This window comes from Sinocyclocheilus grahami, unplaced genomic scaffold (assembly GCF_001515645.1).
Source record: "Sinocyclocheilus grahami isolate Dianchi unplaced genomic scaffold, SAMN03320097.WGS_v1.1 scaffold9.1, whole genome shotgun sequence".
Lineage (NCBI taxonomy): Eukaryota > Metazoa > Chordata > Actinopteri > Cypriniformes > Cyprinidae > Sinocyclocheilus > Sinocyclocheilus grahami.
Genome location: NW_015505188.1, coordinates 2569528 through 2595837, shown reverse-complemented (window position 1 = coordinate 2595837; position 26310 = coordinate 2569528). Strand labels below are relative to the sequence as shown.

The 26310-nt window shown below is 36.9% G+C and overlaps 1 protein-coding gene across 1 annotated transcript in view; it reads right to left on the bottom strand.

Moving 5' to 3' along the window:
• The window catches only part of LOC107592866 (NIMA-related kinase 11), a 65051-nt gene that overhangs the window by 18528 nt on the left and 20213 nt on the right, over positions 1-26310 (bottom strand). Inside the window, exons 3-12 of the mRNA XM_016282441.1 lie at positions 19439-19557; positions 19148-19212; positions 17604-17730; positions 14537-14686; positions 14204-14282; positions 11990-12075; positions 9894-10013; positions 8435-8528; positions 8150-8279; positions 2073-2212 (exon numbers count right to left, since the gene is read on the bottom strand). Coding sequence (XP_016137927.1) covers positions 2073-2212; positions 8150-8279; positions 8435-8528; positions 9894-10013; positions 11990-12075; positions 14204-14282; positions 14537-14686; positions 17604-17730; positions 19148-19212; positions 19439-19557 — 1110 coding nt within the window. The remainder of the gene's footprint in view (positions 1-2072; positions 2213-8149; positions 8280-8434; positions 8529-9893; positions 10014-11989; positions 12076-14203; positions 14283-14536; positions 14687-17603; positions 17731-19147; positions 19213-19438; positions 19558-26310) is intronic.

Sequence of the window (26310 nt, the reverse complement as noted above, 5' to 3'; positions counted from 1 at the left end):
GTTCATTATTACATTCAGCAACAGAACACCGCAATCGCTTAATCTGAGAGACATTCTTGTCTTCCCCTGCACCAGAGTCGACTCAATGGCGGACAGCTCTCAGCTCCCTCAGTGCGGGTCTAAGGTAAGACGGACTTGTCAATCAACTATCGTGGGAGCGGCCTGTGCAGAACTACGTCATTCTGACAGGAATCTCAGAACAGCCTGATTTGAGAAAGGGAATTTTAAAATAGGAATTAAAAAAAAAAAACACTGGGTGGATTTTTATCATTATAGGGTGGATGTGCACACACACTGCCAACACACATTTATGTTCAAACAACAACAAAAGTGAATTTTGCATCCGGTGACCCCTTTAAAGGGACTTTGATATATATACATTAGCGTTCAGAAGTTTGGGATCGGTAAGATTTTTTTACGTATTGGAAGAAAGATGTCATTAATGCACAGCAAGGCTGCATTTATTTGATCAAGTAAAAACAGTAGTATTGTGAAATATTATAAAATAAAATAAAAAACGTTTACTTTTTAAAAAGATATAAAAATGTTAAAGGTGTCGTATGATGCGATTTCAATTTTTCTTTCACTTTGGAGTGTTACAAGCTCTTGGTGCATAAAGAAGATCTGTAAAGTTGCAAAGACTAAAGTCTCAAATCCAAAGAGATATTCTTTATAAAAGTTAAGAGTCAGCCACACCTACCTAAAACGGCTCGTTCTAACACGCCCCCACATACCTACGTCGCTATGTGGGAAGATTTGCATAACGCCGCCCAAATGTTCATGCAAAGAAAGAAGGCGTAACTTTTATTCTCACTGTAGTTTTGTTGTTTCCGCCGCCATGTCGTAAAGACGCTGTGTGCTTCGTTGTGAAAGCGAAACTACTTTGTTTGGTCTTCCAAAAGAGGACGATATCTGCTTCGTCATGCCTGGAGCTGATCTGTGCTGGTTGCTGAGGAAATACTACAACTTTGCGCTGTCGATCGCCAGATCGGTTTTCACCGTGGACGAAGCGGAGTCCAGCCCGGAGTCGTCACATGTCCTTCCGGATGCTCCTTCGTCAAAATCGCCGGCCACGCCGTTCTCAAGCCCACCCGCCTCTGCTCACTCTAATCCTCCGGCCGTTCCTCACGCTAGCCCCCGGCCTCTGCTCACTGTAGGCCGCTGTGTGTGACGCTGTTTCATTGTGAAAGCGAAACTACTTTGTTTGGCCTTCCAAAAATGGACATGACTAGAAATCAGTGGTTAAATTGTATTTACAACACTGTTCCGGAACAGTTCAACCCAAATATTCAGATGTGTGCAGCACATTTTATGGAGGACTGTTTCCTGATCCTGGGAGAGTAACGTTAGACTACAATGCCGGCGGTTCTGACTCAACGACTGTAAGTAAGTTTTTTTATATTTAAAGAGTTTTTATATTTTATATATTTAAAGCGAGTAAAAATGTCCAAAAGTACATATCCATTCATCACAGGATTTTTTTTTCATTCTTGTGAAACATCATGAACATTTCCATCCAAAGATAATTTTCACCACATCTCATTTACAACATTTTTGAAATAAAATAAGCACACTATACTTTTACATGATCATTCAGAAAGCATTAAAATATGCTGATTTGGTTGTCAAGTAGCATTTGTTATTATCATCAATGTTTTTACTATTATTGTTATTTTTGTGGAAATTTAGTTTATTCATTTATTTATTGAGGATTCTTTGATGAATAAAAAGTTCAAAAGAACAGCATTTCTTATTTGAAACAGAAAACATTTGTAACATTATAAATGTTTTAATGTCACTTTTGATCAATTGAATGCATCCTTGCTGAATAAAAGTATTCATTACTTTCATATTCTATTTTTAGCTTAATTTGAATAGCTTCAAGAAAAACAAGTGTACATCTAACACTGTAAATTTCTCTGAACTATTTTGTTTTAGTTTTTTGTTTTGCTGACAGACAAAAACTCTAATTACAGTGTGTACAAGATTGAGGCAGCACAGAGTTAAATCAATCACACAGTCACACAAGCTGATTGACAAAAGCTTCTCTCGGGCGGTGGATCTCTCCTCACCTGTCCACATGTCTGACAGGAAGGGTCTGTGGAGAGATTATCCTCAGAGTCTTCCTCTCCATCTGAATCTTCCTCCGAGCATGACTCAAACTCATCCACGGAATAAAATGCCTCTGCCGCCTGAGGATCCTCTGGGATTACTGAAACGATAAAAAAAAAGGCAAAGATTTAACCGATACTCTGAATTGTTGAGCAATGTTTTGATATGACAGGTAACCTCTATCATTAACACTTAACATTTTCTGCTTGATGGCACTAGGACAATGTGAATGGATCTCTGCCAGTTTCATCTCTGACAACAGAATACCTCTACACTGAACACGTGTGAACAAATGAACACCGACAACCTCTATCACACACACGGGTTCCTGGGCCTGCGACCAAGATGATTACACGGTTTCATGCCTCTGATTCTATTAGACAGCTGCCAGCAACTGGACCTCCACAATCGAAGACACAAAGATGGCAGGAGAGATGGAGGGAGCGAGAGGAGGGCGTTAGACTGTACTTTACTCTGAGGGATTTCCATTTCACTATCTCAACAGTTTCATTTTCTTTTGTAGAGCTCTCCATCTGAGATCTATGCACATTTACACCTGCATTCCACGAACAGACCAAGACCAACATCCAGGCATAAAATTCCCACCAAAGTGCAAAAAGGACATAAGCCATTTATTACCAAGAGGTCATGGCTTGGCTGGTTAGCACAGTTCAGTTAGCCCCTGCTGGTAGATGTTGTAACTGCACAACAATCTGGCAGCAAAAAGCATCTTTCTTTATGGACAGCCATGTATCCTGATTAAATATATACTGTATATATATATATATATATATATATATATATATATATATATATACTCTATATATATACACAGTATACATGTCTCTATAAAAAGAAAGCAGCATAATACAATGATTTCTGAAGGATCATGTGATCCTGATGGCTAGAGTAATGATGCTGAAAATTCAACTTTGCCATCACAGGAATATGTTATTTTAAAATTCAGTAAAATAGAAAACAGTTATTTTAAATTGAAATAATATTTCACAACATTACTATTTTACTGTATTTTTGATCAAATAAAGCCTTGGTAGTTTATGTTGAAAGGGTTTCGAACAAACACAGGGCAGGTTTTGTGTAGCAGTGTTTACATATCAGACTTACCACTTACTACAAGATACAAGACACAAAAGTAAAATCTTTTGTTAAACATTTGGCACTACATATGGCAAAACCTCAAATCTCAGTTTGTTCTAAAGTAGAGGACTGTGTGTCATCCAAGACTAATTCAAGGTTAAATCCTTATTTTACTTTAGAATCAATTAAAATTAGATTTTAATGGAGATAAATGAAAAGCCCTACAGATGACAGTCTGCATTTTTCATAGAACCCTCAGATTCCTAACTTTATTGATTCCAATTAGCGATGTTAATTACACACTGAGATATTTAACAACAATTAAACAATCATTAGCTGTTTTCTCGCCATTCACTCTATGCTTTCTAAGTCAAATACTGAAAGCACTTTTTAGAGTCTCATCCCTGGGGTCAAGGTTTCCTAATAGCACCCAGGCAAATGACCCTTATACATTTTGTGTCTGATGCCAACCTTTACCAGATGAATTATAATCTTGCATTTTAAAAAGGCCACAAATTTCCATAAACATACATACAATGACAAAGAAGTTTATAAAAGGTATTATATTAATGCACCCATCCATACAGACAGACAGACAGATACATGGTGAATAAATACACTGTAATGCATGGCCTCTTGTGGCTTATTGCTTTATTAAACCATTGTTTAATTTGATGCAGTCCTCTATTATACTGTACATATTCAATCTACAGTACTATTTAATAATACTACCAGTAGTGATGTGCACATACAAATTAAAGAGAGCCAGTTACAGACTGGAGACAATTATACTGACAAGGTTTGCACATAATGTGCTTACTGTCAGGGTTTATTCATTTGAACGGCATCTTTCCAAGGCGCAGAAGTCCCTAGTGTAGTCACTATAGTTTAACTGCAGACATGAGCAGAATCACACCGTATGTCTATTTGCTTCCAGAACTCGAGAAGATCAACAGAAAGGGGATCTTAAATAACATTTATAACATTATAAATACCGCCTGGGTCCCTAAATAACATGCTAATATGAAACGATGAACTCTCAAAATGACAGGTGCCGTAAAATAATGATGTTTGAATAAATATTTCATCCCAGAAGAGCATTTACCTTTATTTATGAAGTAGCAGAGTTAACCTGCTCAGTGATTCTGCTGGACGACTAAATAAACGATTCAAAACATGCACATGATTATTCTTTTAGCATTAATTATGCATTATTCATTCGAGATAACTTAAATCATGAGGTTTTATGGAAGCTAAATAATAAATACATTAGCTAAATTTAAGGACAAGAGATCTGACTCCATTAATGTATCACTTCTTTAAATTTTAATAATACAGATCCACATACTTACACATGAGCTTTGCTGCATGCTTTTCTTTCCCACATATTCCCACTTAAAATACAGTAATATTTCAGATTCACAGTGATTGCCCCCCCGGCGTCCTCTATCGATAAATCACACCGTGTGGATTCTCCCCGAGTCGTCTAAGAGCACAGCTGTGGCTCTGCACTCGTTTAAAACATTTCATTTACAAAGGAATCTAAAGTGATTAGAGACGGGAACTGATAGATAACCTCTCAGGACTTCCTGAAAACACGTCTCTGAGATTTATCCTCATGATACCAAAACCAGATTAAGGAGGCGTTTTGACCATAACTTATCTTTCCCTTGATGCATATAATGACACTGGTAAAAGAATGAGTCACTGAAAACCAGCAATACGCCAGATCAGACTCTGCACATTCACAGCCAATGCAAAATTACAGGCATGTCAAAAATCTGGTTATCGGCCTCCACATAAATATTAACTTAAGCCAATTGTACAATTTAGCAATGATGCAAATAAGCACCAGAAAATGACAGGTCACCCAAATATGCCAAACATAAATACAAACCATTGTCTGATATGCGTAATCATTTACGGTGGCCTCAAAAATAGTATATGGACACATTTAATGTCTGAATGTCACTGCATTTAATAATAATTTATCAGCAAAATAATGATGCTGTAGAGGTATTGTTTTTAAAACTAACTTCACTTTCCTGAGTCATTTTTGCATTGACATTTAACCAAATTGTGTCAAGGTCTGTGTCCCTAACCTAAAGCATCTGCTGTACTGTCCATCTGCTAATGACTCAACAGGCAGTGTTTTGTGTATGAACACACCTACAGAAACTGATTTCCAAGGCACCATAACGTCATTCAAGTTCATTTTAGACTCAAGCAAGAATTTAATGACTACAATGCTTATTTTTCACTGGAATTGCAAGCAAAATGTCAACAGGATATTTATGAATAAATTAGCCTGATCCAATCATTCCATAAGACACCAGATTTATACTATATTGATATTATCGATATTGATACTATATGTATATTGAGTCTCTTACACAAAGATATGGACCTATCATCCTACCACAGTGAAATAGATACTTTCATTCAGTGGTGTGACAAGAACTGTCTTGTGCTAAATGTAAATAAGACACAAGAAATAGTCCTTGACCCATGAAGTTTATCTGAACACAAGCCTGTGATCATTAAAGACACAGTGATACAGCATGTGACATCTTACAGATACCTGGGGTTTTATATGGACAATGTTCTTTGTTGGAAGACACACATTGACAGTCTGTGCACACGACTACAACAGAGGCTTTATTTTTTAAGAAGGCTGAGACTGTATGGGGTGGGTAGCAATATCTTGCTTGTTTTTTACCAAGCCACGCTTGAAAGTCTTATTCACTACGGAATTACAGTCTGGTTTGGAAACTTGTCTGTTCAACTGAAAAACACACGGGCTCATATTCACAAAACAGCTATGAAAATCATAGGAATAAAACAATATGAGCCCATACAGACTTTATATGAACAGGCAGTGATGAGAAGAGCAATAAGTATCCGTACTGATTCCAAACATCCCCTTTTTAGCGAATACCAGTCATTACCATCGGGAAAGAGACTAAGAATGCCAACGTGTAAAACTAATAGACTGAAGCTTTCATTTGTTCCTGCCTCGATAAAAATGCTGAATTTTACCAAAAACAATGCCCATATAGCATATTAGCACTTTATTGTGTTTTGCACTGTATGTATTTTGCAATTTCAGGGATTGTATTGTTGTGTTTTTTTAAATCTGTTTTATTTATTGTTTTTGTCTGTTCAGAACAACACTGTAGCACTTTGCCCAAGACAGATATCCTTTCTGGGACAAATAAAGTTTTCCTTATACTTATCCTTATACTTGGCACCAGCTGCCGAACCACATGCACATGGTTGTTGTGGGATATCATTGAAGCTTTCAAGTTTTCAAAAACAGGTTTTGACAAATATATTGAATTTGGAAGTGTCTTGATGCCTTCCCTCCTCCTTATACTGCAGTCATTTTCAGGTACAGGACACGATCTTAGTGGATGCATGAAGTCAGTTCTCCACAGTTTTACACATTTGTCCTAGCAGAGCAACCACAGTTGTAGATAATCAGTATTTGGACATGTTCCAGTAAGTTTTAAGACAAAAAAAGTGTGCAAATCTACTGTAGCTAAAAGTTACTTGCTGTAGTAATTTGGCTGTGGAGTACAAAATAAGTATTCAAAGGTTTGGGGTCAGTAAGGTGTTTTTTTTAGTGCTAATAAAGGCATGCATTTCCTTGATCAAAAATACAGTAAAAACAGTAATATTGTCAAATACTATTACAATTTAAAAGAGCTATGTTCTATTTTAATATAATTTATAATCTAATTTATTTCTGTGATGGCAAAGCTGAATTTTCATTGCTCATTGCTCCAGTTTTCAGTGTCACATAATTCTGTACTTTTCTATACTATTATGCTGATTTGGTGCTCAAGAAACATTTCTAATGGTGAATGCTGAAAACAGTTACTGCTTAGTAGTTTTGTGGAAATCATGATACATTGGTTTGAAGATTCTTTAATGAACAGAAAGTTCAAAAGAAAATTCTTTGAAACATTATAAATGTATATTTACGGTCAATTTTGATTTAATGCATCCTTGCTGAATAAATAGCATCTGTCATTCACACCGTAAATATATTCCAAGAAAACATTATTATATATTTTTCTCTTCTCTCTGTAATTCTGTATTTAGACGTCTGTAGTAGAGCTCACTTAACCTTATTCATGAGTACACACTACAGTAGGTTGTCTCTGATCTGGAAAAATCTGGAATCTGAATACATCTAGAAAAAGCATCATACTTGCAGAAAGCATTCACAGAGTTCTGAGGTCCTGCCTTCAATAAGGGATGCAAATAACTGCCTGTTTCTTACTTTCCTTATCATTTGTTCATTAAGGCAGGCAACTTCTGCTCTGATAAATCTGTGTGGTGGAATATCATTAAAACTTCTAGGAATCCCTTGACTTTCAAATTATAATGGAACATTGTTTTTTTTCTATCACTGAGTTTTTCGTGCACTGTAATACTCATGGTATCTCGCTCTGGGGTCTGTTGTTTGTTAAACCATGGAGAAAGAGGCACTGGAGCCCCAAGCACACAATGAATTTTAATGAAGATGTAGAGAAAGAGAAAGCCATTTCTGACGGAAAGTTAAACTTTCTGATTTGGAAAAGATGGGAAGAATTTCATCAGACACATGCTTCGTGATAGACTTTAAAAAGCAAGAGAAACGTACCAGGGGAACTAGGTTTCAAAATGATTTAATTAATCTACTTTCTGAAAGTTTAATTAAACAATGTGTTAAAAAATCTCTCTTTTCCAACTGTAGGGCTTTTCATGCCACACTTAACGCTGGGTTATGGTCTTAATAGGCCAAGGCTACTTTTATCCCTGGCAAATGCAATGTTTCACTCTTATAATTCTGAAAGAGTGTTAAGCAATGCTTTTAACCCTGGGTTATGGATTTTGTCAACCCAGACCTAAAATTGATCCCATCTGAACTTCAGTTAAAAACACCACTCACCATGGTCTTTTGACACAGACTTGCACATCTTATCAGAGTTTTGAGAAATGCTTCCTGACAGTTCGGAGTTTCTGTTTGGTGTCTCACTCTGAATCGGTTGAGTTTGGTTAACTGCTTCTTCCGTTCTCACCTTTTGAAAAGAGGTAAAAACACAAATGCTGTACCAAACATATACTGTATCTTAGTTTCTCATATTTCTATCACTAAAAAAAGAAAAGAAATTGCAGCTGTGATAATACATCTATTAATTATGCATAATGTCTGACAGGAGTCCTATCAACATACCTTTAAAACGTCCACACTGACTTTCTGAAAATTTTTGGACTTGTACTCTTGCATGCGCAGGTGGTTTTCTTGGTATTTTTCCTCCACAATTTGCCTATAGTAAGACAAAACCTGTATTTAGGTTAAGACTTTACACAAACAGTTTGTTTCTTCATCGGAATAGATCTGAAGAAAAGTAGCATTACATCACTTGCTCATCAGTGTATCCTCTGGAGTGAATGGGTGCCGTCAGAATAGCAGTTCAAACAGCTAATAAAAACATCACAATAATTAATAAGCAATCCAAATGACTCCAGACAATCAAAAAATGTCTTCCGAAGTAAAAAGCAGCGTGTTTGTAAGAAACAAATCCATCACTAAGAGGTTTTTAACTTTAAACCGTGCTTTTTCCAGTGAAAAGGTCCATCCCCTGTTGTCCTCTCACATCAAAATCCACTGACATACAGTATTTGTTTAGAACTGTTTTCGCTTGTAAACTGTGCTTGATCTGGGCATTGATCCTTTCACTGGAGAAAGCAATATTATGGATAGAGGTGTAGCGAATCAGCTCATGGGGAAATATGAATAATTAACCATAACTAGTTATAATTAACTATTCATATTTTAGATCCACTGTAGATATTTAGCTGACCACTCAGGGTCAACTGTCTTGTCAATTCTAAGACGTTAATTTCCTGGTTAAGGGAAATAACTTTCTTACTGTACAATTCTATAAGCTTGTAAAGTAAATCTGCATGATTATTGACTCCGGTTATGAGTAAACAATGAACACGTCAAGTGTGATACAAGTAAGGTTTTATAAACTACATAAACACTTAAACTAGTCTAACATACCACATAAACACATTAAGCCGGTCTAACATAAACATACACACACACACACAATGCTACAGAGGATTCAAGGTAAAAATGTCTTAATGATGGATGTTTATAACAAAACATGCAGCTTGTCACTGCACAAAACATTAATTGATGGACTGGAGACGTGTGGATTACTTAAGAATTATTGTGATGCTTTTATCAGTTGTTTGGACTCTCATTTTGACGGCACCCATTCACTGTAGAGGGTCCAGTAAGCAAGTAAATTCTACATCTTGGATGGCCCAATGTTCTTCTGAATATTTCATTATATGTTTTGTAGAGGTTTGGAACAACAGGGTAGCAAATTAATGACAATTTTTTTTATGAGCAAACAAACTTTAAGAAATAATAGTGCAATGATGTGCATAATGTATCAATTTGTTTTGGAGCATATGAGCCAACATTGACTGTTCCTATTCTATAAGTGTATCACATATTACACAAAGAATCAGAGCTGATGTGAGACATGCTGCAAAAATCCTTGCACCATGAAAACAGAAAAGCCCCGACACTCATGCTAACTTTATGGAATATGAACTGTAAGTCATATTTGATTAACATTCAGTGTGACACGGTCAGCGCAATGAACGTCACTCACTTCAGCTTTCTTGCTTTCTCATCTGCTGCTTGGAGTTTCCGGAGCCGCATGCGTTCTCTCGGGCTCATTTTCTGCACCTCTGATCTCTCCCGCAGTGTCTCCAGATGTACCTTCTTCTGCCTGTGGGGTTCAAGGACTACATTTACTGAAATGACTAATGACTACTCATTTGCTTTACAGACATTGTTTCAACTGTGATCAGAGCTGATGTGCTAAAGTTGTTGATGTTCATGAATTTGCCACTGGGGTTTATTAGTCAACATATATATTAGTTTGCTATTATTAAAAAATGTGGAAAAGGAATAAGAAGAGAGAAGAGAATGTGTGTCCATATTTTTGACTGGCAGTGTATTTATAATTCAGGAAAAACTTATTTGAAGTTAGGATTTAATCCAAAAAAAAAAAAAAAGAGTAGAATCCAAACAAGGAAAAGTATATAATTAGGTTATTCATGAGAACTTGTGTGAGACAGCTTCAGATGCTTTGTGTGCAGTCTTTGGACACAAAGGATACTAGAATGGTGTTTGAATGAGCTAATGAGCAAAAGTTTCATTCAGATTTCTCAGTTCAAGTCAAGGCTATATATCAATTCATGCAAATATCTTTATGCCTCATGGTGAAGACAGACAAAAAGGAAAATAAAAAGGTCCAAAAGAAGAAAAGAGAGTCATTTTTGATACATACTGTAAAGCTAAATTTGTCCCACAACTTTACCTGCCATTTGTTTTTAAAATAGCTACATTAACACTTTAAAACGAATCAAAGGGGGAAGTCGGGAAGTTAGGGGTAAGTCGTGGCCTAATGGTTAGCGAGTCGGACTCGTAACCCAAAGGCAGGGATTGTAGGTGGGGGGAGTGAGTGTGCAGCGCTCTCTCCCACCTTCAATACCACGACTGAGGTGCCCTTGAGCAAGGCACCGAACCCCCAACTGCTCCCCGGGCGCCGCAGCATAAATGGCTGCCCACTGCTCTGGGTGTGTGTTCACTGCTGTGTGTGTGCACTTTGGATGGGTTAAATGCAGAGCACTAATTCCAAGTATGGGTCACAATACTTGGCCACATGTCACGTCACTTAAAATGATCACTCGAATGTTCTTAACACAAATGTACTGTAGCATTTCATTTGATTATGTGATGATTGTATCAAAAGTACATTGTACAGTAGTGTACTATCACTTACTACCTATAAAGTCATGTTCTCATACAATAACGTAACTAACTTAACGTAACAACTTAAATATAATTTAATATATTTTAAAATGTAATTTATTTCTGTGATTTTTTTATAATATTAACACAAATGTAGTACAAATTAAATATAATTCAATATATTTTAAAATATAAATATATTCCTGTGATGGCTCCAACCCTAATCACAGTCTTCAGCATCACATGATCTTTCAGAAATCATTATAATATACTGATTCAGTGCTCAAGAAACATTTCTTATTATCATGAATTTTGAAAACAATTGTGCTGCTTAATATTTTTGTGTTTATAATATTTTGGGTTTTTAAATGAATCTAAAGTTCAAAAGATCAACATTTATTTGAAATAGAAATGTTTTGTAACATTATAAATCTTTTACTCCTTGCTGTAACATCCTTTTTATTCCTTGCTGAATAAAATAATTGACTTTTAAATGGTAGTGTACAAAAACTTTTTCAGCTTTGCAACCTATTATGTCCCAATACTCAAGAATCAATGAACTGCGCTTGACAGATCTCGCTATGCACTGTTGGCTTTAACACTGCATAGATTTTCTCTAGGTCATAGCTAATTATGATTGGCACATGCTCTGGTGACAAAGTTTTTAATTAGCATGGAAAGCGATGACTGAATTAATGAAAGTCTGCTGTTCATAGACTGCTGCCTGATTAACATGTTCCATAGACTAGGTACCCAGCAATAGAGCTACATACATGTTTTTAGATCCCCTCCAACAAGCTGGTGTGAAAAAAAACACACAAAAACAGTTCCCAAAAATCCCTGGTGTAGATAGTGTCATGCATTTCTCAGCTGACAGCGTCACTGCAGGAACAGAGAAATGAGACTGCCTGTAAAATATCTCTCTCACATAACTGTGGATTCACTTACAGTGCTCTCAGGATCTGTGACGCGTCTCTCTCTCCCCCCATCGACTTGTCTCGCAGCGTTAGGCTAAAAAACTTGTGTTTCATGCTCTGCAGTGAGAAAAATAACAAAAGAGATGAAAAATCAGTTAATGCCATTCTCGGAGGCCTCTTAAAAGGCAGTGTTTTGCCAGGAGCTGCGAAAACAAAGCAAAACAGCAGCAACGAAACTACATTTCAATCAGTATAAACTGTTGTACAGACTCCCGCGTTTCTCAGAATCAGAGCAAAAGGAAAGTGGAGAGAAGAATCTGCCACAAGCACATTTAAAGAACAATACGAGACATTTGTAAGGCGCAAATTACGCAGGCAGAAGAAAGACTTGAAACCGTACACAACAACAGAGAAGGGAAAAGCCATCAGTGAGTATTGTGTTCGGAGTTGTCATTTAGAAGCTCTTTCCTTCTCTGATTACATGTTTCTGAGATGGTGATGGTGTAATAGCCAGTGGAAGACACATCCCACCAGGAGCTCTCAGATGGGGTTAGGGGATCACTAGCTTCCAAAGGCAGAAACGTATTACTAAGCACCCTGATTTAAACAAGTCAATGTGACTGCAAACGATGAAAGGGTCCTATAATTGCAAATATTATATAGACGCATTAAACAAGGGCTATATAAAAAAAAATCAATACACAGGGCCATTACAAGTACACATCATGATAAAGATGCCTATAGTGCAATTTTATTTTTACAGTGGGAGGGTTCATAATTCTTTATGTAATGGAGAATACTAATGACATGTACAGTAGCTCTAAGAAGATAAGCAGTCATTAGATTACTGTAGATTTCTACATCTGTGGTTTGCAGTTATTAAAAGACATCTTGGCTGGATGTGGGCATTAGGGGAGGTCATGTGATCTGGATGATATACACTGTACTGTATTTGATATAATTATGCACTATGTCTATAATTAAGGGAATAATCCATTAAGGATTAAACCTGACACAGCTGTTCTGAGCAGTTTGTGATCTGACTCGCTTGATTTCACTTTATTTTACGTTCAATGGGATGCCAGCAGTACTTCAACCACCAACTGTTATTTTACACAGAAAGTTAGAAAAAGGCCTAGTTTCATAATGAATTCGCACCAGGCAGCGCAACAAGAAGTTTCGCTTTAGTTACACTAATTGACAAAGGCATAAATAAATGAGAAGCTCTGTGAAAAATAATATAAATCGTGCACACGATTTACTAATTCGTTTCCTCATTTTAAATAAATTGTTCACTAGATATAATAATTTGTTCCCTCGTTTTAAGTAAACTGTGCACACAAAATAATAATTTGTGCCCTTCTCTTAAGTAAATCATGCACACTAAATAATAATTCGTTCTACTTCCTGTCCACATTCTCATAAACCGATGTAGATGCCTCTCAAAATGATCCCATGCAACTCTGCAAGGCTTTTGAGAATGTCTCTATAACTCATTCCCAACTCAAAATTAAACCCAATTAAAGTGTCTCTGCCCATAATATAACATAACAGCAGCAACAGGTTTATGAGAATGTCACTTTTGGCCTGAAAGTGGCAGTGGCCTAAACATTCTCATAAACTGGCCCTGGGACAAACAGAGTAAAGCTATAATTTTAAAATTAAAAATAATTATAAAAAAAACGCTCTCTCTCTCTCTCTCTCTCTCTCTATATATATATATTAAAATAAAATATGTTGGTCTGTCATTTTTACAGAGGTTGTTTGAGAAAATTTGACTGAATTTAAATCTGTGAATAACAAATTTATGTAAGCTTCTCAGAGAAAAGTGGTCCTGTCCAAAAAGGGTAAAGAAACATTTGTGGAAAAAAAAGTTCTGAACTTTTATACATTTACAGACTGATCTATTGTTTGAGAGATGCATAAAAATTAATTTATGCCAGGGAACAAGGCCAACTACGACAATCCACAATCAATACAATAACCAAGCAGCAACAATGTCAATCACTGACATTTCAAAAGTACAATCTGAAAAGGTTTACGCGCAGGGTGAGTCAAATGCAATGGCGAATCGATGATGTGATGAGTATGCATAACCGACTTTTAGAAACCTATTGAGCTTGGCCGACAACCAAAGTCTTCCTGGTGCATTATGGCCCTTCCCATTAACCTTTGAAGCAGATACTCTGAACAGCTGGTCAGATGCCCTCCTGTCCAGCTGATCTGATTAACGGCGTCTCCTCACCTGCAAGCTCTCCTCAATGAACCTGCTCCTCAGCGCATCTGCTGCCGAGATCCTGCGTGAAGAATCCTTTTCTAACATACTGGCACCACATGAACACAGAGAGAGAGAGAATTATGTTTAAGACCTCATGAAATGCTGATAGTTTTAGCTGAATGCTTCTAAACCTGCTCGGATTTAGCATAATATGCTTTGAAAAACAGCTGAATCAAACAAGCCATTGATTTGTGTCTTTCTACTCATCCACAGCGGGTAGACGGACAGATATTGCCTAACGGTGTGAGTTGACATGGGACCAATTTGTGCCTGGAGCAGGGCAGCATCTTTTTCTGGTACCTTTGCATTAGAGAGTTGAGGTGCCGTGAGTATGTTTCTGGCAGGGATGGAGTAGGTCCCTCCACAATCATCGTCACCACAGCCAAGAAGTTCTGCCCTTCAAAAGCATGTGCCAAACAGCACATCTCATAGAGGATACAGCCTAAAGACCTGCACCCGTGGAACAAATAAAGAAGAAATACTTAAAGGGATAGTCCATCCAAAAATGAAAATTCTGTCATCATCTACTTACCCTCATGTCATTCCAAAGCTGACTGAACATGACTGACTTTCTTCTGTGGAACATAAAAGGACAGAGGCTTCCAAACTCGTTACTGGAGGGCCGATGTCTTGCAGAGTTTAGCTCCAACCCTAATCGAACACACCTAAACCAGCTAATTAAGGTCTTACTAGGCATACTAGAAACTTCCAGGCAGGTGTGTTGAGGCATTTTGGACTAAACTCTGCAGGACACTGGCCCTCCAGGACAGAGTTTGGAGACCCCTGTAAAAGGAGATATTATGAAGAATATTGGTAGCCAAACAGTTTCGGCTCCCATTGATTTCCACTGTATTTTTGGTCCATAAAATGAAAGTCAAAGTGAACTGTTTGGTTATGATTCTTCAAAACATCTTCTTGTTCTGCAGAAGAAAGAAATGCATCCACGCTGAGGCTTGCTTTAATATTTACATATAGTAGCCATGGTCATTTTAGCATATGGAACACAAATCGCAGCAATACTGAATCTTAAAGTTCTCAATAAAAAGGTTGGGAGGACCTAGGTTAGGTCGTAATATAATAAGAATATAAAAGAAGAATAAACAAAAAAATAGAATAAAGATATCATTATAATTAAAAAAATAATAATAATTAACATAATATAATTATAAAAATGATGCTAAAAAGTATAATAAAATATCATTAATAATTACATTTAAAATCATTGTTTAGTTCGTTTGGTTGATGTGAAAGTGGTTTTCCGAAGTAGTTTGCGTCACTGAGAACCACATGAATCAGAACTCTATATTTACTATAGCATTATAGTAAAAAAAAAAAAAAGGTTTTATTTGAAAATACATACACAAATTATACCTATTTTTCTCTCTATTGTTTAAGGATGTCTCTATTTTAGCTCACCCTCCTGATCTCTATCACTGTTAAGCAGCACAGTGACCCCTTTCCTCCAGTGTGCCTGCTGCTTGTGTTCTTACAGACTCAAGGACACAGAGTGAAGAGTCCAATTCCCAATAGGCTGCTTTATGAGTCTGAACAGAGACCCTCAGCTCTTGGTGGCAACAACTCAACGAGGTGATTGCGTGAGGAAAAGAATGACCCTTAAATTAGCAGATAGTGCCTGTAGCTGTTTGGCAAATTAGATTGTCTTTTCTCTTCCTCCTTCATTCTATCTTATTGTTTTCTAGTTATTTTTCCCCCTCAGTTTTTCTACTTTACTAATATGCTGTTATCTCCCTATTTCCCCAGTGGATCTGTTTCCCCATGTTCCCTCACTTCATATATCTTGGCACATATTGTAAGTGGAGGGGGAGGAGAGTACAGAGCTCTGGTGGTCTTAAGAGCCTGTCTAGTGAAGATCTTTAAGAGGGAACCTCAGCTTGGTGCCTTTGGAAACGTCTCATGACATGAAATTATATTTCACCCCTACCACACAGACACAGCTCAGATACAGATTGTTACAGCTCAATAAGCAATTGGAGATATCAGAATTTACGTTAATTATCCTTGCCATTTTTCACCTGCACCTTCAACTATGCCCTTTTGGTAAATTTTTCCAAGTTAAAATTACGAGAAAAAAAAAAACACCATTGACGTGATGAGCTTTCATGGATTGCTAGAACTCACACATTTTTCAAGACTACCATTTGACAGCAATCAAACATAATACCTCATTACTTGAAATTATGCATAATGCATAATGATGAATTGTTTTTGAGGATTATGAGTTCTGATTCAATGAAAGAATAACTTTGCAAAATACTTGCTGAGAACTAAAACTGCTGGAAGAGATACATCACTAGATAAATGTTTGGATGCACCTACTCATTCTTTATTATTTTAATTTTTCACATTTTAGAATATTAGTAAAATCACCCAAATAAATATGTGACATCTAAGGAAGTACACTGAAAAAAAATGATGTAGAAACAATTTTTACTCAGAAATTGCTAGTAACACATTGAATTAAATGTGAAATTTGAAAATCTCAATACAAAATATTTTTTTTTACAGTCTATGAGGATTATGTAGTGGCAATTTCGTCTACCAAAACAGTCAACATGGTCGAAAGACCACATACATAGTATCTGTAAAAAAATCAATGCAAAGAATCTACTTCCTTCGCCGCTTGAGGTCTTTTGGAGCAAGAAAGCAGATTCTTCTATTATTTTTCATGCCTGTGATTATGAGTGTTTTGCAGTAATGTAATTCTGAAAGGTACATGAGTTTATCTGTCAGTTTAAAAACAGTTGATGAATCAACTGAAAATGTGTTCTACAATAGTGGGTCAGCCACTTTAAAAATTATATGAGCTATCTCATCATAAAAACCTTGTAAGGCTGGCCAATAATATTGTTTCTGAACCAAATCATATTTTGTACAATGAATTTGTACTTTTGCCATCTAATCGGTGGTATAAGTTTCCAAGATATAATCGAAGATTAAAGTATTCTTTTGCACATCAAGCTGTATTTGAGCTGAATAAAATACACAAAAATTAAATCTGTACCGGAGCTTTGAATATAGCTTTTTTTTGTTTTGTTTGTAAGTGTCCTGTCTGTCTATTTGTCTATGTGATTAAGTCTTGTAATTCTGAATTAACCTGTTGTAACGCAAGACAAATTTCAGATTTTGTCTGACAATAAAGTTGTATTATCATCAACACAAATTAATTTCAGGCATAATCCTGTAGCTCAAAAAGGTTTTTAATATCATGTGAAGTATAAATTCAGTGAGTTTGTTCAAACTTTTGAATGTACTGCACTGCAATTGTAAAATCCATACAATGCAAAAACCTAAAATCTTGGTTGATTAAGAATAAACTATAATGATTTAATGGTTCAGTTATTCCTACCAGATGTCTGATTTGGAGTCGTATCCTCTGTGACTGAGGGCTTCAGGGCTCATGTAGTACGGAGTGCCTGTGAAGGTAGTCGCCAGGTCACATGACCCCATCAGCAGACAGGATACACCAAAGTCACCTTTAACGAGGGATTAAAACAGTTACATCAGCATTTTAAACACATTTAAAAAAATGTAGTCTTGCAGACTAAAATGTCATATCCAAATAAAAAAATAACCTTCTATTTAGACAAACAAACTTTATAATAGCCACAAAACAAGCGTTTGTATTTTGAGACTATTTGTGAGTAACTGACTACCATGCACATGCTTATTGAGATTCTTGCTTGAACATTAATTTTGAATCAGATAGTAGGAAATGTGAATGACTGAATTTACATACTAAAATTCTGGACAAACATTATGATATTGAGCAATGTTGCAGATTTGTAAAGGATTTAGGGGTTGTTTTAAAGCGTAAATTATACTCTTACAGGATTATTATCGTTTCACTTTTTATGGTTTTATTTTTTTTGTTTTGTCCTTCTAGTTTGTTGTGTGGATGTTCAGCATTCTTCTTATTCCTTAATGAGCCGCTTTTTAATTGTCACAGCTATTGAGGTTTATGTGTTACTGTAAGTGCTGAGAGACTATGTGTGTCTTCTTGAAAATAAAATGTAATTAACATCTTTAGGCTGTAAGTTGTGTTCATTTTTAGAGGCAAAAAGCCTTGCAAGATGTTGTCTCCTTCAGAGCCAAAAAGTAATTTAAAATGTAATGATAAAGACAATGCTTCCTGTGTTGCTAATTGAACATCTGCTGAACAAGAGATCTCTGGTTGCTGTGACACAAATTTATTAGATAAATTAGATATTTAACATTTAGTGAACGTACAAATATGAGTTGCTGGAAGAACTCCGAAATGTCAATGCATCGTGACTGTTTATTAACTGCGTAAAACTAGACATTTTAGCTGTGTGAAGCACTTTGGATAGAACTTGAAAATATCTTGCATAATGCTGACATGATATTATGAGTTTTCTCAACATTTAATTTTTTTACAGTGTGACCAGAAAATTTCTTTGAAGCAAACACTGTTATTTGGCAGGCTTAGGCACAACTGACGTAAAGCAAATGCACAGATTAGCATTCAAGTGAGTCGGCTGTACTAAAGAATTTCATACTTCACACAAATTCATTATTCAACACTAAAATGAGCTAAAAGTGACTTTATGCTGACAAGTTCATAACAAAAAGTATGGCCGGACATTTTGATGTCCATCAATAAACTGTAACTGAAAATATATAAAAAATAATGCTCATTTGGCTCTTCTTTCATTCTATCAAAACTATCTGAGGTAGCTGACTGGCATGCACGTTTTTACTGGGTAATGATCTTGTTTCTTTGTAGATGAGTGTCTTAACTGTCATAAAAGGGCCTGTTTTACCAAATGGGAGGTGTTTGGGCTTTTGGTGCCATTAAAAGTAGCTTTTGAAAGCGTTGCCGGAACATCAAAAACACATCAAGCACCCTTTGGACTGCGAAGCAGAGCTTACCTATCTTAACAATGTTCTTCCTTATAAATATATTTTTGGCCTTTAGATCTCTGTGAAGTATTCTCCTGTTTAAGCAAGACAAACAAGAATCAATAGTCACAGAAGCTGAGAGAAGCAAGGATTTAGAGATGTGTTATTCCGGTGTGTGCATATTTGTCTTGTAAAGTGCAAACTTTAATGTAAGGGCGAGCTATAAAAGACTTAAAACAAATAATTTTGAATGTAAAAATAGAAAATAGATCAGTTATTAATTATTCACGGGAAAAAAGAGGAGCGGTGTTCTCGGCTCACCTCTGATGTATGTAATGTACTCCCAACAGAAGCTGACAGAGCCATTCACAAACCTGAGGCTCTGATAACGTCCGGCCTGTGCGTTTCAGCTCTTCCAACTTACAGTCCAAATCTTTGTCCTGTGGAACAGAGAGAAATTAAAGAGGCACAAAATGTTATAAATGTAAATCCATCTCTTTTGCATGAAACACTGGGAGTCCTGGCTACACAGAGCAGACAAAAAGTAGATTAAATAAACAGTCTTTGCTCACCAAAAAGATACTTCAAAGAGTAATACTGCACTCTAAAAAATGCTGGGTAAAATAGGGACAAACCCAGCAATTGGGCTGTTTTGACCCAGTGTGTGGGTCAAAAGAGTGTGTGGTGTTTTCTCTGGTTTCCTAAGTGTACATTCTCTCTGATCTTTCTCTCTTTGCATTAGTGGATTGTGAAGTTGTCTTTAAGAATGTGAGACTTTGGGCACCTATTTACACTTCAGACAACCCCACATTTTCTTGTTCACACACACGCACACACACTGGCAGTGCAAGTCACGATGCCCGGAGTCTCCTGAGACCTCTACAGGGAGCGTGAGAGAGAGCAAGAGAGAAAGACAGAGAAAGAGACCCCACTGCTAATTATCAAAAACAATTAAAAATAATAGAGTGTCAATTAAAAAGATAGTTCATCCAAAAAAAAAAAAAATTCTATCATAATTAAGGCCTACTCATTGTCATTTCAAACCTTTATGTTTTTTTCTTCCATAAAGCATAAAAGAACACATTGTATCGTGCCTGCAGCTTCAGAGCCAAGCGAACTGAGATGATTATCAAATACGCTCTCATAAAATGTCCTCTCCCTGCCTCAGGAGCAATTGTGAATCAGTTTGTTCAGACTGTTCATGTAAATAAATGATTCACTGGACAAATAAATAAGTGCCACTTTCATTATTTTTCAGATAAATACAAAATAAATAACATTTGTTAAAAGACTAGTTCCCCCAAACATTTGCTGAAAATGAACCTTCAGGCCAAGCTGTAATGGAGTTTGCTTCTTCATCAGAACATATTTGGAGAAGTTTAGTATTACATCTCTTGCTCACCATTGGATCCTCTACAGGGAATGGGTGCCGTCATAATGAGGGTCCAAACAGTTGATAAAAACTTCACAATAATCCATAAGGAATCCACACGACTCCAGTCCATCAATTAATACCTCATGAAGTGAAAAGCTTTATGTTTATAAGAAACCAATCTATCAATAAGACAATTCTGGTTCGGTGAAAAAGTAATTTTGTCTGAATCAGGAGAGAAATATGCACAGATCAAGCACTGTTTACAATCAAAAACAGTTGTAAACAAATATGTTGGTGGATTTTGATGTGAGAGGATAACAGCGGATTTTTCAATGATGAAAGCATTATTATGGATTATGGACTTGTATTTTGGCCAGAAGTGTCCTTTTAAAGTTAAAATGCCTTAAAGGGTTAGTTCACCCAAAAATGAAAATTAGCCCATAAATTACTCACCCTCAAGTCATCCTAGGTGTATATGACTTTCTTCTTTCAGACGAATCCAGTCGGAGTTATATTAAAAATGGTCTTTGATCTTTCAAACTGTTTCATGGCACTCAGCTGGTGTTGCATGCATCAGTCCAAAAGCAGTTAAATAAAAAGCGCTCATCCATTAAAAAAAAAAAGTGTCTCACACGGCTTCGGGGGCTGAACAAACCCCTTCTGTAGCGAATTGATGCGTTTTTGTAAGAAAAATATCCATAGTTAAAACGTAATAATCACTTTAATGTAGCTTGCGCTCACTGTTGTACACTGGAAGCAGTTCCGGGCGGATGACGTATGAGTTCAGCGTTGCGCATGCGCCGGTGAGTCGCGTGAAAACCAACGTTTGTTAACAGGAGCAAAGGAAGCTAAGTTTCCTTACTTTAGCAAAGGAAAACCAGTCTCCTCTTGGCTTATATCGAAATCCTCCGACATTCTTCTTTACAAATCCTCGTTTTGCACTTCTAATTAGTGACCGTTGTTTTGTTTTAATCTCTCCCCTGCGCTTCCGCGTGCGTCACTTCTGAGCAGCGCATGCGCAAAGCCGATCTCCATATGTCATCCGCCCAGAACTGCTTCCGGTGTACAACAGTGAGCGCAAGCTACATTAAAGTGATTATTACGTTTTGAATATGGATATTTTTCTTACAAAAACGCATCGATTTGCTACAGAATAGACTAGAAAACTTTGTTGCCATTAATGGAAGTGCATTAGCATGGTTCAAATCATACTTGTATGACCGCCATCAATTCGTAGTAGTGAATGAAGAGGTATCATATCGTTCATGAGCGCAGTATGGAGTACCTCAAGGCTCAGTACTAGGGCCGTTACTCTTCACGCTTTACATATTACCCTTGGGAGATATCATCAGGAAACACAGTGTTAGCTTTCACTGTTATGCTGATGATACTCAATTCTATATTTCTTCGCTGCCCGGCGAAACATACCAATTTGAAAAACTAGCGGAATGCATAGTCGATATTAAAAACTGGATGACGAGTAATTTTTTACTGCTAAATTCTGAAAAAACAGAGGTGTTAATTATAGGACCTAAAATATCTGCATGTAATAACCTAGAACACTGTCTAACACTTGATGGCTGCTCTGTCAATTCCTCGTCATCAGTTAGGAACCTAGGTGTGCTATATGATAGCAATATTTCCTTAGAAAGCCACGTTTCTAGCATTTGTAAAACTGCATTTTTCCATCTCAAAAATATATCTAACTTACGACCTATGCTCTCAATGTCAAATGGAGAAATGTTAATCCATGCGTTTATGACCTCAAGGTTAGATTATTGTAATGCTTTATTGGGTTGTTGTTCTGCACGCTTAATAAACAAACTCCAGCTGGTCCAAAATGCAGCAGCTAGAGTTCTTACTAGAACCAGGAAGTATGACCATATTAGCCCGGTTCTGTCAACACTGCACTGACCACAGGAGCCAGTTGAGTACTCTGCACAATGTGACTTTGCTGCAGCCTGGAATTGAACTGCTGGTTTCGTCTGGCCAGAGGAGAACTGGCCCCCCCGACTGAGCCCGATTTCTCCCTTTCTGTCACCGATGGAGTTTTGGTTCCTTGCCGCTGTCGCCTCTGGCTTGCTTAGTTGAGGACTCTTCATTTCCAGCGATATCGTTAACTTGATTGCACAGATACTATTTAAACTGAACTGAGCTGGATGATTACATCACTGAATTCAATGCTGAACTGCCTTTAACTGAAAAAACTATTGTCTATTGTTTACTATTGTCACTTTGCATTATTGACACAGTATTTTCCTAATTAATGCTGTACAGTTGCTTTGACACAATCTGTATTGTTAAAAGCGCTATATAAATAAAGGTGACTTGACTTGCTACAGAAGGCCTTTGTTCACCCCCCCCCATTTTAATTAAGTGCTTTTGGACTGATGCATGCAACACCTGCTGAGTGCCATGAAACAGCTTGAAAGATCAAAGACCATTTTTAATATAACTCTGACTGGATTCATCTGAAAGAAGAAAGTCATATACACCTAGGATGACTTGAAGGTGAGTAATTTATGGGCTAATTTTCATTTTTGGGTGAACTAACCCTTTAATGATGGATTTCTTTCTTATAAACACAGCTTTTCACTTGACGCTGACTCATTGAATTTGAACGCTCATCAGTGCAAATTAGATCCAAAGACTTGACGGAGAGAAAATTTGAAACAACATGAGTGTATTTTTATTTTCTGGGAAAACTATTCCTGAAACGTACAATAATGGAATTAGAATGAGCATATAAACATGTGGCATATTTAAGGATCTCTCTGTTTTCACCAAGTGCCACCAAGAGAATAATCAATCCCACTAATTGTATGACTGAAGTGGAGCACAGTTTGAACACAGAGCTGAACTCAGCACCCCTCATTTCAATAACAACAGACATTTGTCAATGTCTCAAGAGAGTGAGTTCCATTAGGAAAGTCTTAAATCGGTAACGTAGTGACAGGCATGAGTCAGATTAGCACCATTTGTGGATATACTGCAGGCTTAACAGTTCATTTGAAATGTCTTTGGATAAACCCTCCTGCACACTGCCCGAGGGAAGTGTTTGCACACGGTGAGTGGGGCTCACCACGCATCCAAGCGAAGGATGATTCGCATTATGAATGTAATTGGGACTGGTTAATTTGTTGGGCCCCCTATGGTTATGACCATCATCACTCAAAAAGCCTCCTCGAATGCTTTCATCAATGCTTTTCCTGAGTGCAAAGGTTTAATTGAGCAATGAGTTTTGGAATAAGCATTGTAGCATGAACAGAAGTATAATGAAAACCTCCCTGTAGGCCAGTCGTACCTCCATTTCATTCGCTACAAAAAAAAAAAAAAGAGTGTTTTCATTTATCAGAATGTCACGGATCTCAAATCAAATATATCACATTTTTTTGTTGACCAAATGCATCAAGCAACCAGGGGCACCAGAGTGTGATTTCAAGAAAAGTGGGAATCAAAAACAATTGTAAATTGATCAAATAAATGCAGACTTGGTGCACACAAGAAAATTCTTTCAAAAACATTAAGAAATAATACAGACCCCAAACTTTTGAATGGTAGTGTATATCATTTATTTTTATTAATATTTTAACAAAACCAAGAAAATTTTAACATACAATGAAAGTTCAGTCAATGTCAGTTGCAATTTACCTTGGTAAAAGAGGAGAGGAGAGGAGAGGAGAGGAGAGGAGAGGAGTGGAGAGGAGAGGAGAAGAGAAGAGAAGAGAAGAGAAGAGAAGAGAAGAGAAGAGAAGAGAAGAGAAGAACAGAAGAGAGCAGAATATAACAGAAGAGAGCAGAACAGAATAGAATAGAATAGAATACAGAGTAAAGTAAAATAAAAACATTAATACATGACATTTCCAGGCTTAGAAAACATATTTTTCTCTGAATGTCCCTGAAATCCAGGATGTCTATGATGCTGGAAACTGGTGTCTAAGACAAGATTGCCCCTATCAAGATTGCCCCTATCATTATCAAACATACAAATTATTTTCAAAAGATGTAGTCAAAATCGGCTTGTTTTGCATTAAGCAGATCTGGACTGCAATCTCTCAGTTTGAATGGGCATGACACTTCTGGTCTCAACAGTCTCTTTGATATCTTGAGATAGGAGCAAATGGTGGGGTGAAGACTGGCCTGCTAAAGGAGATGAGATGACTGGCATGGACAGATCCGAGCCACATCACTAGAGAAGAGCAGAACTCCATCCTTTATCAGCTCACTGTTACCATTCAGGTGCAAAGTGCTCAGGGGCAATCAGATCATATGTGAGTGTGCAATCTTTCTTTATGTGAGTGTGTGTGTGTGTGTTTGTTTGTACTGTCATGAAGGGCAAATGGTTGGAGCATAATAGAGGCTTCCCATGCCCTAATGATTCCCACCCAGAGCTGTTTCTAGCAGGAAGCCAGACCCTCTGTGTGTGTGTGTGTGTGTGTGTGTGTGTGTGTGTGCGCACCTGTGGCTTCAGTTTCTTAGCATGGAGACATAAAAGGAGTAGGTGGTAATGAGATCTGCAGTGAGTCATGTAGAGGACATTTTTATTAATTTTCAACAGAATATTTTTCTTGTGACTATATCAAAGGCACCATTTCCACAAATAATTGCATGGTGGTATGCCAGACAATTAGTAAACACACACAGCCAGCTCCATATCTGCACCCGTTATGCTTTTATAGAGCATCCTGAATAGTCACAGACTATTAATTCAACTCCTGCATATTTGCTTTTTTTAAATCTGGCAGGCGATGGAATAATTAAGGTTTTTTTGTTGTTGTTTTTTTGTGACATTATTTTCATGACAATTAAGGACATTTCCCCCTCAAATTCTCATTACTGTAAAGGGAAAAATCTCATTACCATTATCATAATACAGTAATGAAAACTATCTGGTCTTAACATTATTTTTAAAAATGCATATTAGAATAAAATAAAATAAAATAAAATAAAATACAGACTATATTTTAATGAGCTTCATCTCGATTATAGTGAGTGTCTGTCAGATGCAAGTCAACCTACGTGGAACACGATGGCAAACGCATACGAGATGAAAGAGAACAGAATGAGGAAAACTAGAAGCTGGAAGCAGAGATATGCTTTCATTCTATTCATTAGATTTTCTTCTTGCTTTATTCAACTGCTGAGCAAACCTTGCCTCATTGAGAATGCGACAGTCACAAGATCAATGGTAGGGCCTATTGTTCATCCCATGTCTCCAGGAGAATGGAACTCAATGCACAGGAGGGATCTCCCTTAATATACATAGCAACTCCACATGACATGCAGTAACCCAGAGCACAGAGAACATATTCAAAACAGCATTTACATTATAACAGGTTTTTATAGCAGCTGTTCTTCAACAGTTCGAAACAATGTGGAAACAGCTGGTAAAATGCATTTTCTTCCATAGCTCTTCTGACCAAAAGCTTCTTCACAAGTTTTTAAACTTTATCTACTATACAACCCAGACAAGGACATTTACCTCCAAATTCTCATTACTGTAATAGTCACGTTTGATATAAAGAGGACAGTTTAACAAAAATTAAATTAGACTTTTCACTTTCGCAAATGTTGGACACTTGAAATTTAGCTCAGGTCAACACAGATTCAAATTTTGTAACAAGTTTAATGAAGCTAATAATTTAATATGGATGTGGTCTGACACATCAATTTAGTGCAGCAATTTGGACAAGAAAAAAAATGGTGTCCTAAGGCAAACTATCGCCATAATTAGGCTTGTTCTGGGGCACCCCTGGTTGGCTCAGCACAACCGTCATGTGGATTGGTCCCGCAGTCAGATATTGTCTTGGAGTCAGTC